This window comes from Myotis brandtii, unplaced genomic scaffold, assembly GCF_000412655.1.
Source record: "Myotis brandtii unplaced genomic scaffold, ASM41265v1 scaffold320, whole genome shotgun sequence".
Lineage (NCBI taxonomy): Eukaryota > Metazoa > Chordata > Mammalia > Chiroptera > Vespertilionidae > Myotis > Myotis brandtii.
Window position 1 is genome coordinate 89730 of NW_005362270.1, and position 15246 is coordinate 104975.

Sequence of the window (15246 nt, forward strand, 5' to 3'; positions counted from 1 at the left end):
AGGTTTCATTGTCTAACAATAGAGGACATTTATTTTTCTGTCTTTATTGATTTTTCTTGCAGAGTAACACATGCTTCTTGGAAAAAGTTCCAACATCCACAAAGCAGAGTGGAGAACACACATCACTCATGTTGTTCTCATTTCCTGCAGAGCCACTCATGACTCCTGTATTTTGATGCCGATGTTTCTTTATGTCCCTGGCACCTCACTGCGCTCTCCTACACACCTGTGGGGCATGGGCCGTGGGATTGCTACTCTAGCGCTGTGTGCATGTGACATTGTCCTGGAGATGCCCCTCCAGAAAGTTGTGGTCATTTCACTTCTGCACACCCTTGCCATCTGGGGCCAAACATTTCCTTCTGAACCTAGCGTGTTAAGATCCAGGAGAAATCCTAGGGAAGCATTCCCTGTCCCCATCATGCAGATGGGGAGACTGAGTCAAGTATATTTAAATCACTTGCCGAGAACAAATCTGTAGACCTGGTAATGGAACTCCCAATGCCCTATCCGCTGAAGGAGCTGCTGTCCCAGTGCAGCAGCCTGGGAGCGTCAGCCACTCCCCCAGAGCCCTTCCTGCAAGTGAGGGGCCTCCATCCAACCAAGAGGCATTCTCACCAGCCAGCTCCCCTTCCTGAGATTCAGATGGAATCAGCCCGCCCTCCTGCAGCCTGCTTCCTGCGGCTTTCTTCTCCCATGTTCTCACTAGGTAGTGGTCACTGAAGACTTCCATGGCTTCATACAAACTTGGAAAGAAAAACTGAGCCAGAGGATTCAGTACCTCAACTGCAAGCGGAAGCACGCGTCTATAACTCAAGTGGTGTTTGCTGTAAGGCATGGAACGGGGTGGCGGGGAAGTGGGGGTGAGCTATTGGAGAATGCAGGGCTCAGCAAAGCCCAAGGGAGGAGGGCGCTCCCAGGCCCCTGCTGGACATCAGGCCTATGGGGTGCCTTGGAAAGGCCACAGGCTGTGCAGTCAGATCTGGGTCCAAATCCAAGATGGGCCACTTCCCTGCATTGGTCTCTTAGAGGATCCCTCACCTCCTGATACCACCTCCTCTCCCCCATCAGGGCCCTCCGCTCACTCCACCCACCAGCTCTCAGAGGAGCCTCACTTTTCAGCCTCTTCCTTCCCACCCATACCCATGAGCGGCCACCAGCTTCTCTCTACCCACCCCTACCACCTCATCCAAATCCCCTGGTCTCTTGCCCCCTGGCTGTCTTTAGCTTCTCACTTCCTTCCATGATCCGTTTCCTGAGCTGCAGCCAGACCAAACCCTAGAAAAGGCCACTGTGACTGTCACTCTCCTGCCCTCTGGGTGAAATCAGACCCATGCAGCAACCTGTACAGTCCACCCTCCATGGCCTCTTCATTTTTCTGGTATCCCCAAGATGCCACTTTGCCCCCGCCCCAAGATGTCACTTTCATCAGACTTATACAGCAGCCTCTGGCAGCATAAATGGACACCCTCACGTTCTGCTCTAGTTACCCTCAGACCCTGCCAGGTTTTGAACCAGCCTTTCCTTCTAAGGGGAAGCTCTTCCCACCACACCATCAACACTAAGCCTCCATCGCGCCACCACTGCTGCTCCTGACAAGCTTAGAAGTCCAGCTGGGGCCTTCCCTCTTACAGCCCACTGCAGTGTCATGACTCGGAATAAAGGAGGGGACAGTCGAACTGAACTCTCATTGTGAGCCACCACTCTGACCCTTTCTCTAAGGTCCACCTCAAGGGGGAGTTGGCGACTCACCCATCCATGCGTTCATCTATGAGTTAAAAACATTGCCTGGGAACACCCACAGGCCAGCCTTACAGGTCCATGACCCTCAGTCTCATAGAAGACACTGGATCTTTTCCTTTACAGTACTGGTTCCCATTGTGACCAAACATTTACTTGATATGTATTAAATGTCTGTCTCTCTGACTAGACTTTAAGGTCCATGAGGGCAAGGGCCCATGTGGCCTCTTCACTCCATGTCCAGGGACCTAGGCAGAGCCTTGCAGAGAGCAGGCACTCAGGGAACATTGTTGAAAGTTGGCATGCATGCATGAGTGAGTGGCCCTCCAAAAGAGATGTGACTGTTACTGTTTTATAAATGGGAAAGTAGAGGCTCAACATGGTCAGTCAGCTGGCCTCCAGCTGCAGCACCTGAGCAAAGTGGTGCTGGAGTGTGAACCCAGCCTATCTGCCTCCCTGGCACCTAGGCTGGGCCTTTCTCTCTGGCCTGCAGAGCAGCACCTTAACTGACTTGGACAACGAGAGTGATGTCCTGGCGTCTTCAGAAGTCCTTGAAGAGGAGGCCAAGGTAGATGTGGTCACCCCTGAGTCCTTTGTCCAGCCAAGCCGCATGGGGAGGCCCATGATTGAAGACCCAGCTATCGATGTGGTCAAGAAGATCCTGCAGTGAGTGGCCCTGGGGTGCACTCCCGGGCCCTGCCACCGGGGCCCATGCCCGGAGCCTTCAGGAACTGGCTTTGGAGTCACACACACTGGGTTCCCATGGGAGCCCACCCCTGAAAGCCTGTGATCTTAAGCAAGGGACCTCTCCTCTCAGAGCCTCCGTTTTCTCCTCTAAAATGGGGCTCATGATAGGATGAAGTCATGTTGTGTTGTGTGCTAACCGGGGTGGTGCCCAGTGTCTGGCATGAACTGTGCTCATGGTCACTGGGAAAAACCTCACATCCTTTCCTTTGGTTTCAGATTTCAGGACTCAAGATTTTCAGTTTTCCCAGGTGATAAAACTCGATGGCCGACAGGTAAAAGCAAGCAGGCCTGTGAGTCGCAGGGCACTGGCAGTGGGGAAGCCAATGGTGCCACCTGGTCCATACTCACCTGGGGTCCTCTGTTCTTGTCCTGGGCGATTGTCACCCAAAGGCTTCAAGCGACACCGGAACCAGGGAGAACACTCTGCAAAGACCTTGTCCAGTGCCAATGCCACCTCCGTAGGGAGGTAGGGACGCTGGGCTGCCCAAGATCTCCCCTTCCCAGACCCCAACCTTGTCTCCCTAAATGGAGGCCAGAGACCACCCTGTTACTTTACCAGAGTCTGTCATCAGGATGTGCCGCCTATGCCCACAGCTTTAAGACTCCAAGGGACACAGTGAGGGTCCAGCTCTGATGCTGGTTTTGGTCATATCTGTGCTCATTCCCTCTTAGAGAGCCTGTCTAAGAATTCAGTGGTGCCCAAGGTGATGGCTGGTGGATCCAAGCCCTCTACCTTCCCACGCACATCATACTGAACAGAAAGCTGGACCCTGGAGATGGCTTTCTTTGGGTGACATCACAGAACCTTAGGAGGAGTCTGGGCCTCTGCCTTCCAGCCATGTGCTCTGCCCACTATGCCGCGTTGGAGTGATTAGACTCATGGCTCAGTGAGCATGAGCTCTGGCTAACACCCAACATGGCTTTTACAGAAGGGGGAGAGCAGGCCACAAACTTTCTTGGTCTTCTGTGAGCCCTCATTGATGTGGTTTAATTCCTGGTTTTGAGCAAGTGGTGGTGAGGAAACTATGGCTTTGCATACCTCCAGAAGGTCTTTTTAAACACTCAGGCCATCTGCAATGCAGAAGTAAACAAAGATCAACCAAATGAGAAAAGCAAAGGCTATTTACTCAGAACTTGCGACAGCAAGGGAGTCGGCCATGTCACTTGCATTTTAGCGGAGACTCAAAGGCAGGCAGAGGAGTGGAAAAGCTTTATAGTGGAGAAGAGGGAGGGCTTTGGGTGTATGTGATTGGAGGCTGTTGGCCTCCAATGGGAAGTGGGAGGAGGGCAGCTGTGGGGCATCCGATATGATTGGTTAGGGGAGTATGTTTGGTTTTTCTCTGTTTGGTTTTAAGTTGGAAACAAGGACAAAACTTTGGAAAGCTGTCACCTATTAACCAATTCCTGGTCATTTGGGGGCCGATTATTACAGACACTTTTGTTTAGGCTACAAAATGAAATCCATGATGCTAGGGCTGCCTGATGAAAATTCAGGATGCCCAGTTAAATTTGAGTTTCAGAAAAACATGTAATATTTTTAGTGTAAGTATGTCCCAAATATAGCATGAGAAATACACTAAAAAAATCATTCGCCGCTTATATGAAATGCAAGTTTAAATGGGGGCGTTGTTTTTTTGTTTGAAAGTCTTGCAACCCTATATGTGGCTCAACCCACTTTTCTTTGGGGGCTCACACAGGGTAGCAAGGATACAAATTTGCAGGCCGAGCACCTGGCTCCCTTCCCCCTTCTCAGTGGCCTTGGGTGGGATTCAGCGGTAGGGCTTCATTTCCACAGTAAGGTTGTCTCCAGAACTGTTGAGGAGTAGAGAGGCATTTTGAAGGATTCAGCCCCAAACGTGGGAAGCGGGTAGCCTACAGGGAGGTGGGGCTCCCGCAGGCTCAGATATGCCTGTCTGTCCCCGGCCTCCGGAGCACTGACTCACCTTTGTCCCACAGTGTCACACGGTTTACCAAGCCCAACAGAATAGACAGACGGTACCAGGTGCTCTGGGACAAGCCACCTATTCAGGCCGAGTAAGTGACAGCGCCTTTCCCTTTAACTACGTTTTAACCTGTTGTGTCCATCTAGGGGCGCTCGCTAAACCTGACTCCGCTGAGGAATCCATCTCATGTTTGTTGCAGGGATTTTAAAGGGGTCATCCTGACCCTCCTCTGGGATATCAATGAGCATCTGATGAATGTCATAGAGGTGAGAGCTGTAGCCCACAAGCCTCTCTCTGCCTGCCCCTCTGCCAGCCACTGGCCGCATGCCCCCAGCTGCTTCTGCCTCCTGCATTCTGCTGATAAGGGCCCTGTGGGTGAAACTGGGGAAAAGGGGTTCCAGCCCCCATGACCATGGTTACCCAGCTAAACCTCATTCATTCATTCATTCATTTAGCCATTTATTCAGACCTAAACATTTCTTGGACACTAACTGTATTCAGACACTGGGTCTGCCCAGAGGAGCAAGCCCATCTCTGTCGCTGAGGCCAGTGCCCAGCAGGAGGGTGACAGACATGGCGGCACCACAGGGAGACAGGCGGGACATGTCAGCAGGGGGTCCTCCAACAGGAACTGCTCGGTACCCTGTTTCAGCACACGCTCCACACAGGAGTGTCTGTGCATTTTCCTGTCTGCCTCCCGCTGAGCTGTGAGTCCTTCGGAGGAGGAGCTTTGGATCATCCATATTGGTGGCCCTCAGTCTGGTAACCAGCTTGGTGCGTCATAGTAAGCCCTCAGCCCTGTCATTGAAGAGAGATTCCATACTGGCCTTGAAGGATAAATAGAATTGTGCCATCCCCTCTCTTGTGCCTTGCATAGCCCTGTGACACCAGCAGTGGTGAAAAGGACAGACAGAGCAAGGGTCACCAGCACAGGGGACCACAGGAGTGAAGGCTAGGCAGTGTTGAGAGCAGGGAGGAGGATGCCAGGATCATGGACCAGAGTCCCATGGCGAGGGTCCTCACCCACACGCCACCAACCTTCTCTTGCAGGAGTTCTACCGCAGGGAGAAGCGCTCAGTCACCAGGCCCGACTGCATGTCTGATACCTTGGAGCAGTGTGTGGAGAACGTCTGCAAGAAGATCCTGGAGTACCAGAACCAGACGGACGACTACCACAACTCCTGCCTCATAGGTGGGTGCGGGCGGCCGGCAGGCGGGCCCCGGTGTGGCACGAAGCCACTGCCTGAGCTAGACCTGGGCCTCAGGGTCTGGATGTTACCTTCTGACCTGGAGGTCACCAGGTGAGTCAGAGGAGCCTCTCCATGAAAAGTTGACATCTTAGAATTAAAACCTTCATCAGATTTAGCTGGGGGAAATAACAATGCCTCCTCCCAAAAGGCCCCTTATTTTGGGATATGTGGTGATTTCTATAACTAACAATGCTTTGTTCATTGCACAGATATTTTCGACAGCTTTATTGAGATATTCACCTGCATATAATTCACTCATTTAAAGTGTACAATTTAATGGATTTAGTGAGAGTTGTGCAACCATCACCACTGTCAGGTTTAGAACCCCCGGTCCCTCATCACTTTCCCAGCCCTAGGCGACCACTAATCTACTTTCTGTCTCTATCGAGTTTCCGGTTCTTAACTATCATATAAATGGAATCATGTAGTATGTGGTCTTTTGCGACTGGGTCCTTTCATTTTGCACAATGTGTTAAAAGTTCATCCATGTTATTGTGTGTATCAGCACTTCATTCCTTTTAATGGCTGAATCATAGCCCATTGTCTGCATGTACCACATTTTGTTTATCTGCTCATTCATTTATGGGTATTTGATTGTTTCTGTGTTTTGGCTATTGTGAATAATGCTGCTATGAACATTCATGTACATGTTTTTGTGTGGACATAGGTAATCATTTCTCTGGGGTGTGTGACTAGGAATGGGATTGCTGGGTCATATGGTGACTGTGTTTAATCATTTGAAGAATCCTTCCACGGTGCTTACTGCATGCCTGGCCTGGGCTGGGCTAGGCTGGGATGAACTCAGTAGAGAGTGCCCCCTGGAGAACAGGGATATGAAAATAGGCAGGTAGATACATCTTGCCATTTACATTTATTGTTATATGTAATATAATAAGTCATTCTTATGACTTAAAGGAGTTGTGAAAACTCCTTTACCCCCCTCTTGCCCATTCCTCCATGTACCTCTGCATCTTCATCCATAGTCATGTGTGTTTTATGCAGTTGTAAGTCCTAGTTATTCCTCTTGTAAGTCAGGGAACCTGAGGGCCCATTAGAGGCCTGCTGTGTTGGTGGAGAGGCAGCATGGATAGAAGAGGGAGAGGATTAGGGGATGGTCAGACCTGTGATCCAGGCCGAGCACTGCCATCTTCCAGCTGTATGACCTTGACCAAGCCACCTGGCCTCTATGAGCCTCAGTTTCCTCGTCCATAAAACCCACAATGCAAGGCCTTTTTGAGGATGAAACCCCTCGCACAGACTTGCCATGTGCAGGGGAAAACAGTCGGCCGTGGCTCTCATTACTGTGGCTGTGCAACGACTGGAATAGACACTGCAGGCAGCATCTCATTTCTCTGGCTCAGCATTTCCCCAGGTGAACTCCGTTCTATATCATCTTCCATAAAGTGAAGGTCCCATGGTCGAATGGGCTTGGGAAATGCTGCCGATTATGTGCGTCTCTGGAAGATTCTCCGTTCACAGTAAATGTTCACTTCCATTTCTTACAGTTTGGGAGTCCAGGTATCTGACCAACTCTCCCAGTGAAAAGGTGTAAAAATGCTGGATATAATATGTTTGTGATGAAATCTTTTAAATGCATCGAGCTAACTGTGAAGCAGGAAACACACAGGCCCCAGACGTAAACAAAATTGGAACTCTGAGAGATAAATTGAGCAGTAATTTTGGCTCTTGCCCTAAGGACTTTGCTGACTCCCAGGTGAATTTAAGCCTCTGTTTTCATGGCCTTCAGGGCATTGGGAACAGGAGACAAAGCCTGGACCTCCCAAGGTGGAAAGTCCGAAAGGACACTAGGGCTCTACCTACAGAGTAAGGGGAATGAGACAAAAACCACCCCTCCCACTCCTACAACCCAAACTGTCTTATTAAAAACCTTGGTGCTGGGTAAAGAAGAAGAAAAAGTCCAATGAGAATCCACACCTATAAGCCAGCCCCAGTGTGGTTTTTAAACTTGAAGTCACACTGAGCTAAACCTGAATTTAACTTTCTGTGGAGCATCCAAAAGGACTCTCGCTGATACTTTAGCTGAAAATGATCGTGAGTTAGTTGTGCCAGATGCTTGTTTAATACAGACACTACAAATCTTCTTTTTTAAAAAATACATATTTTATTGATTTTTTTTACAGAGAGGAAGGGAGAGGGATAGAGAGTTAGAAACATCGATGAGAAAGAAACATCGATCAGCTGCCTCCTCCACAGCCCCTACTAGGGATGTGCCCGCAACCAAGGTACATGCCCTTGACCGGAATGGAACCTGGGACCTTTCAGTCCGCAGGCCGACGCTCTATCCACTGAGCCAAACCAGTTAGGGCTACAAATCTTCTTTAGTAAAATCCACCTTCAATTCAGGCCTCCAAGGATTCCCCAAAATAAAAAGCCCAGAAAAAGAGATCACGGTAAAAATAAACAAACAAAACACACACACACACACACACACACACACACACACACACACACGGAAAAAAAGGTATCTTGAACATGAGGTAGGCGGCAGGATGAGGCCAGTAAGGACTATATATTTAACATATCAAACAGAAAATATAAAAGCATGCATTTATTAGAGTCAAATAAAAGAGGAAATTGGAAAAATGAGTAAGGAGCAAGAGATTATGAAAATGGCCAAGTAGAAATGAAAGAGAACCAAATAGAACTCCTATATTTGAGAAATAAATAGTTGAAACTTAAAAATTATAAATGGCTTTACAACCATATTATTCATTGGTGGAGGTGAAATTAGTAAACTGGCACGTAGATGCAAAGAAAACATCCAAAATGCAACACAGAAAAACAGATGAAATTTGGGAAGAAAGGTGAGGAGATATGGAGGAAAGAGCAGATCTAACATATAGCTATTTAGAAGTCCGAGAGGACAGGCAGGAGACTAGAGTGAAGACGATATTTAAAGAGGGAGTGGATGAGACAATGCTTAAAGATATAATGTTATTTTAAATGAGCCGAAAAGTCCTGCAGAGTTTAGAAGAGAAAAGTCTTTGGAACTTTTATGCTGTAGTAGTTTTCTCTACACTAGTTTGGCCACAGGACCCCTTTTGATGAAATAGGTATTACCTCATCAAAGACCAAGTCTCTCTCTCTGGGAAACTGCTTCGGGCCTTGGTTGGAGAGACCCCCTCAGCAATGGGGCTCTGTTCTGTCCTCCCCCCTGGCCTGTCCTCCCCAATGTCTACAGAATTACGCGCCCAGATGCGGAGATTCGAAGAGCTGCTGCCCCAGATGTGTTGGCTGGTGATGGAAAATTTCAAGGAGAACAACTGGCAAAAACTTTGCACCTCCACCAGAGAGATCCGGGAACAGTTCTTGAATTATCACAAGCAACTGGAGAAAAGGAAGGTGGGGGCTCCAGGACCTGCCCTTCCTCTCCAGGTTCAGGGACCCTGGGCGAGCAGAAATGGATGCAGGGCATGGGAAGAACTGAGTCCCAGGGAAGGTGATGGGCCAGGCTTGGGATTGTTGCATGGGGACTGGGGGACATAAGGCATTGGGGGAATGAGAGTGGAACCGGCAGCTTCTTCAGTGGAGTCATTCAGTAAACTCCTTGTTGGGTGGGTCAGTTGGGTTATGTGCGGCCATTGTCATTGAGATCAACAATGATTGTCTCCCTGGTCTCACAGCCATGAGTTGTTCCTCTCATTGAATCAAAGCCTGGATTATGCTTGGGCAGGTGCTCAGCTCGCCCTCCCCCTCCCCTCAGAGTCAGCTCCAGCCAGGCCCCTATCTTGCCTTTTCTGCCCACTCATGGCCCTTCACACACCCTGGTCAGAACACACACCAGTCTGGCCATTGCCATAACTGGCAGAGGACATAGGCCAGTGACTTTTTGGTCCTGACCTCAAGACAGCATGGTTGAAATTCCTGCTGATTTCTGGATTTTTTTTAATTGAAGGATAAAAATGCCCAGAGTCTTCATCCAAATCTTGGACACCCTATACATTCAAAACAAATGGAGTCTCTGTGTCTAATGGAAGAGAAAAGACAGAAAGAATTGGACAGCATGATTATGAGCACCAAGGAGAAGCTGGAGGTCAGTGGTGCCATCAATTCCCAAGCACTGCCCTCCAGAGAGATGACCCCACTGACAGCCCGGCACCAGCATGGAGCACGGCTTTGTGCCGACACCCTGGCCACGTCAGGAGATGAAAGTGGGCGGGTTTTACAGGTGGAGATGGTCAGTATTGGCCGTTTGTGACTTGTATCTCTTAATTTCTAAATTAATTATTTACAAAATTATTAATGAGAACTTTTCCCCCACAATCCATGTCTAGTTTTATTTCTTCTTTGGTGAATTGTCCCTTGGCCATTTCGGAATCATTTCCTACCTTCAAGCCAAATCACCTCTTGGGAGAGGTCTCCTGGCTGAGGACCAAATGTCAGTTACCTTGGCTATAATTGATGTGTGGCTTTGTCTTGTTACCCGCTGGCTCCCCAAATCCTCCCTCAGCCTGCTGTCGGAGGCAAGGTTCTCTGCTACCAACTGGGCTCCCCGTGTTTCCTCCAGGAATGCATCAGGAAGTGCGGCCGGTTATTCATAACCAGCTTGGCCAGCTTCACCGAGAAGTTCCTGCTGCAGCTGGATGAAGTGGTCATCGTCGATGATGTCCAGGTTGCAAGTAAGTGGCACTACGGCCCTGTGTCCTGGCCGCAGGGGACTGGCGAGGCCCAAGCTGACGGGCCATGCGGGACTTCTGCCTTTCCCCAACTCCACCAGAATGAAAACAGATTCTCCACCGAGGGGACTGATGAATTTTTGTTTGTTTCCATGAGAAATAACTTTTTTTAAAATTAAAAAACAAATCCCAAATGGGTCAACAATTACATGTAGAAAATGAAACTCTACTAGTGAATATTTTCATAATCTTGGAGTAGGGACAGCTTTCCTAACTATGAGATGACAGCCAGAAACCATAAAGGAAATGGCTGAGCCCGGCTGGCGTGGCTCAGTGGTTGAGCGTTGACCTATGAACCAAGAGGTCACAGTTCGATTCCTGGTCAGGGCACATGCCTGGGTTGTGGACTTGATCCCCAATAAGGGGGGGTGCAGGAGGCAGCCGATCAATGATTCTCTCTTATCATTGATGTTTCTATCTTTCTCCCTTAGTGGCTGGCACTTCTCTGTGGCAAAAACAAAACAAAACAAAAAAACAAGGGAAACTGTCGAAAGATGAAAAGACAAACCACAAACTGGAAAAATATTCCTACTATCTAAAAGTCAAAGAAAAGCCCAACATCTCTGTGGTACAAAGAACTCTACCAGGTCAAATTTGTAAAAAGAGACAAAAGACAAACACATGCAATTCAAAAGAGAAGTAATTCACATGGCCAGTGAATTACTGTAATGTAACAAATGCTTAACTTTACTGATGACAAAAAATGCAAATATGAACATTATGAATATATCCATTTTCGCCAACAGCCTTGCAAGGCTTTTACGTTTGGTGGCAACCAGCCCTGGTGAGAATGTGAGGAAGCCCAAGTGCCACAGAGACCCTGGGAGAAGGGTAACACTGATACCGCTCTCGGGGGCAACCCGCTGTCAGTACCTGTCAAAATTCCCTTTTCTCTTCCTTTTACCGGTCACAGTTCTTAATTTTGACCTGGCAGTTGTTGCTCTAGGAATTTATCCAACAGAAATAGTTGCACAGTTTTTCAAGGACATATTCTAAAGCATATTCATCACAACACTAACATTGCAAAGAATTGGGAACAATACTAATATCTAGTTATAAGGGATTGGATACATAAATTATGGCTGAAATGTACAATGACTGCTGTTCAGCTATTAAAGTGTGTTTAATGGTCTATATGTGCTAATGTGGAAAGGCAGGAAGAAATACTGTTATGTGAAAACACAAGTTGACAGTGAGTACTTTTCTATGATCCCATTCAAAAACCACACACACACACACACACACACACACTATATATGAATTCATGTGAGAGAGAGAGAGAGAGAGAATGAGAGACAGAGCCTGAGAGATAGTACCAGACTGTTGACAATGATCCCCTCTGGTGGCTGGGATTACCAGAGACTTCTAAAATCTTTTTTTTTTCCAGGTTTAGGGATGTTTAAAATTTTTATAATGTGCATATTACTTTTATAGCTATAGAAACACTTAAATCACATCTTAAGTATTATTCATTTATCACTAATCTATTAAGTAATTAAAATATATTATTCTTATTAAAGTTTTTGTATTACAAAGACAGTAAATATTCATTATAGTAAAATAATAAATTCAATATGAGTTACAAAGAAACTTAAGAATGCAGCCTACAGCTCTGGCTAGTGTGGCTAAGTTGGTTGGGCATCACCCAGGGGACCAAAAGGTTGCTGGATTGGTTCCCGGTCAGGGCACATGCCTGGGTTGTGGGCTTGATCCCAGGTTGGGGGATGTGCAGAAGGCAGCCAATCCATGTTTTGCTTTCACGTCGACTTTCTCTCTCTCTCCCTGACCCTTCCTCCCTCTCTCAGAATCAATTAAAAATCTTTTTTTTAAAAGGAAGAATACAGCCTACATACCTGGTGCAGTCAGCTTTTCTGCGGGAGGAGCTCTGCCTCCCATGGGAGACTCCAAGTGGGGAGAAGGGGAGTGAGGCCCTCATTTCTCTAAGGCCAGAGGTGGGGGGGGGGGCTTGATCTCAGGCTGTGGGCAAGGCCTCGGTCAGTAACCTGTCTCTTGCCTGCCAGAGATGGAGCCCCCTAAACAGAAAACATCAATTCTCATTCGGAGGAAACTTGCTGGGCTATCCCTGGAGGAAGAGAGTGAGAAGCCTCTGATCGAACGGGGCAGCAGGTGAGAGCCACGAACAGGAGGTATACCAAGAATGGCTGTCTTTGCTGGGGGCAGTGCTATGGAATAGCCCTATGCTCTGTGTCTCAGTTTTCTCATCTGTGAAATGGGCGTGGCAGCCTACCTTCTATGGTATTATGAAGAGAAAGTTAAATGAGATTGGAGTGCCCCTGGCACATACTGAGAACTCAGTGGCCGTTAGGATCTACAAAGGGGCCCACAAAGAAAAGGAGGCCTTTCCCACCGTGAGGCAAATTCTAGGGTTGCTGGTGGCACTGAGAATGTGTAACAAGAGCTGTCAAAGTGCTCGTTCCTGTGCCCCAAGAATGTCACTCAGGAAGAAGGAAGGAGTGACTTGCCCAGCTTCGTTCTTAGCAGCAGCTGTTACAGCGCAGTGGAAAAAATGGAGCAGGAGCCTGCGGCTGCCACCTGGCTGGCTGTCTGAGGCGTAAACGAGGGCCCAGAAGTAGGAAACAAGGAGAGGTGTGCCATTCCTCTGCCCAGGCAGAGCCCAGGGTTGTCGATTCACATGGATTTAAACTTTTCACACGGATGAAAATACAAAAAAGCGCTTGAAGAAGCTTAACGTTAAATGATCAGAAGGGGCTTTCTTTTAATGAAGACATTTAAAGGAATGCTCATCTCCCCACCAGGGTTAGAGGGTGCACCGCAAATGGTGAAGGCAAGCCTGCGGGGCTTCTACACGCATGTTTGTTTGTAGGAAGTGGCCTGGAATCAAACCCACCGAAGTCACCATCCAAAACGAGATTCTCCTCCGGAAAACACCATCCATCACCACCCTCAAAACAACGCTGGGCCACCTGGCGACCGTGGAAGCCCGAGATGATGTCTACCTGGTGAGTGGAGAGGCGGGCGGGGACTGGCGCGCCCGAGGGACGCACCGCAGCCCCGTTGGGCCGGCTGGGGAAGGAGACAGCTTCCCATCACAGTGCCCTGGCCTGTGGCCATGGAGCAGATGGCACACGTCAGGGTGCCCCAGAGCACAGTGTCGATGTGCTCAGACACAAGGACGTGAGCCGCTGGTCATGTCCAGTCCCAGGGATAGCGTGAGTCTGATGGCGAGAGCCCAGTACAGCAGGAGCCCCGCAGAGGCCACCCCACCCCCCCACCCAGACTGCGGGGAGAGGAAGGCTTCTCAGAGGAACAAGGGGCCAGGAGGAAGGCTTTTCAGAGGAATAAGGGGCCAGAGTCGGTCAGAGGCAGGGAGGCCTTGGGAGCAGTGGGTGGAACGGCTGACGGTGTCTGTTCTCAACATGAGGCATCTCATTGAATCCTTGTAACAGCCCCATGAGGAAGGTAGAATTGTCCCATGTTACTGATGAGGACACTGAGGCTTAAAGAGAGTGCCCCCCAGATGCCACTACAGAGTGGCAGAGGCAGGGTTAAAACCGAGTGCCTGTCAGACACCAGGGGGCCTCTCTGAAGAAGAGGCTACACCTGGACGCCACCTGTGGGCCCTCTCAGCTCTGAAGATGTGTGGACCTTTGGTCCTGGTGCCCAGAGAGAAACCTTTTCCTGCCCAGAGATATGCTGACCCTGGTATTGGGAAAGCCTACTGTGCCCGGGGCCGCCCTGACCCAGCTACCATGCCAAGCCCCAGGCAGAGGGGACCCCGGCTCTGCCTGCTGAGCTCAGCGAGGGCTTGAAGCCTAGAGGGCTCGGCCTCCCGAGGAAGCCAGGACCCCGCAGCCCCAGGGAGGCCACAGGGTGGGCAGCAGTTAGCAAGAAGTGCAGAGTCCATATCTGGTAGACCGGGGTCCTGGTCCCTGCTTAGTCTCTTTCTAGCCGGGTGATCCCAGGCAAGGCTCAGTCGGAGCCTCAGTTTACCCATCTATTGAACAATCAGACCTGCCTGATTGGTTGTTGGGCAAATACATGAGAAATGACTGGTGGAACTCTTGCCAGTACCGGGGGTGGGTTAAAGCTAGCAGCCAGCAGTTTGCAGTGTTCCTCTAGAGCAGTGGTCGGCAAACTCATTAGTCAACAGAGCCAAATATCAACAGTACAACAATTGAAATTTCTTTTGAGAGCCAGATTTTTTAAACTTAAACTATATAGGTAGGTACATTGTTATTAACTTAATTAGGGTACTCCTAAGGCTTAGGAAGAGCCACACTCAAGGGGCCAAAGAGCCGCATGTGGCTTGCGAGCCGCAGTTTGCCGACCACTGCTCTAGAGCACAGAGTCCAGAAGCCCCTCCTCATGCGGCCTCTTCCTGCTGCCTCGCTCCTAGAAATATCTGGCATTGTTTGAAGAGGAGTTGAAGAAGATCCAGGACGAGAACACAGTGCAGGTGGACGAGGCCCAGCGCTGGAAGAACAGCTGGAAGAGATCCGTGGAAACCCTCCAGAGCCTGTACTAGCGAGGCCCTCAACTCACCCCAAATAAAGGCTCCTTTTGTAGGAACTGCTTCTTGACCTCCCCATCCGTCTCTGTCCATCCGTCGTCCACCTGCCTGTCTGTCCATCTGTCTGTCCACCCATGCATGCACGCACGCATCCATCCATCTATCCATCATTCCTGCTCTGTACCCAGCACTGTAGCTTCATCTGTGGCCAGGGCACGATGTGGTCCCTGCCCCCATGGACACCAGTTCCAATGAGGAAGACGGAGGTGAACGGAGGAGTTCCTGTGGTTAGCAGGGATGGCGGGTGAGAGGAATAGGTCACTTACAACAGCGACCAGTACTTTGAAGCAAATAACTAACAAAAGTCATGCTTGGTGCTT

At 49.2% G+C, this 15246-nt stretch overlaps 1 protein-coding gene across 1 annotated transcript in view; it reads left to right on the forward strand.

The window, feature by feature from the left end:
- The window catches only part of CCDC180 (coiled-coil domain containing 180), a 46670-nt gene extending 31734 nt beyond the window's left edge, over window positions 1-14936 (forward strand). The window contains exons 26-38 of the mRNA XM_014543197.1: window positions 707-826; window positions 2231-2403; window positions 2701-2756; window positions 2875-2950; window positions 4441-4518; window positions 4627-4693; window positions 5478-5619; window positions 8880-9073; window positions 9594-9731; window positions 10206-10317; window positions 12396-12501; window positions 13220-13355; window positions 14753-14936. Of these exons, the coding sequence (XP_014398683.1) occupies window positions 707-826; window positions 2231-2403; window positions 2701-2756; window positions 2875-2950; window positions 4441-4518; window positions 4627-4693; window positions 5478-5619; window positions 8880-9073; window positions 9594-9731; window positions 10206-10317; window positions 12396-12501; window positions 13220-13355; window positions 14753-14881 (1527 nt within the window). The 3' untranslated portion in view covers window positions 14882-14936. The remainder of the gene's footprint in view (window positions 1-706; window positions 827-2230; window positions 2404-2700; window positions 2757-2874; window positions 2951-4440; window positions 4519-4626; window positions 4694-5477; window positions 5620-8879; window positions 9074-9593; window positions 9732-10205; window positions 10318-12395; window positions 12502-13219; window positions 13356-14752) is intronic.
- The last annotated feature ends 310 nt before the right edge of the window (window positions 14937-15246 follow it).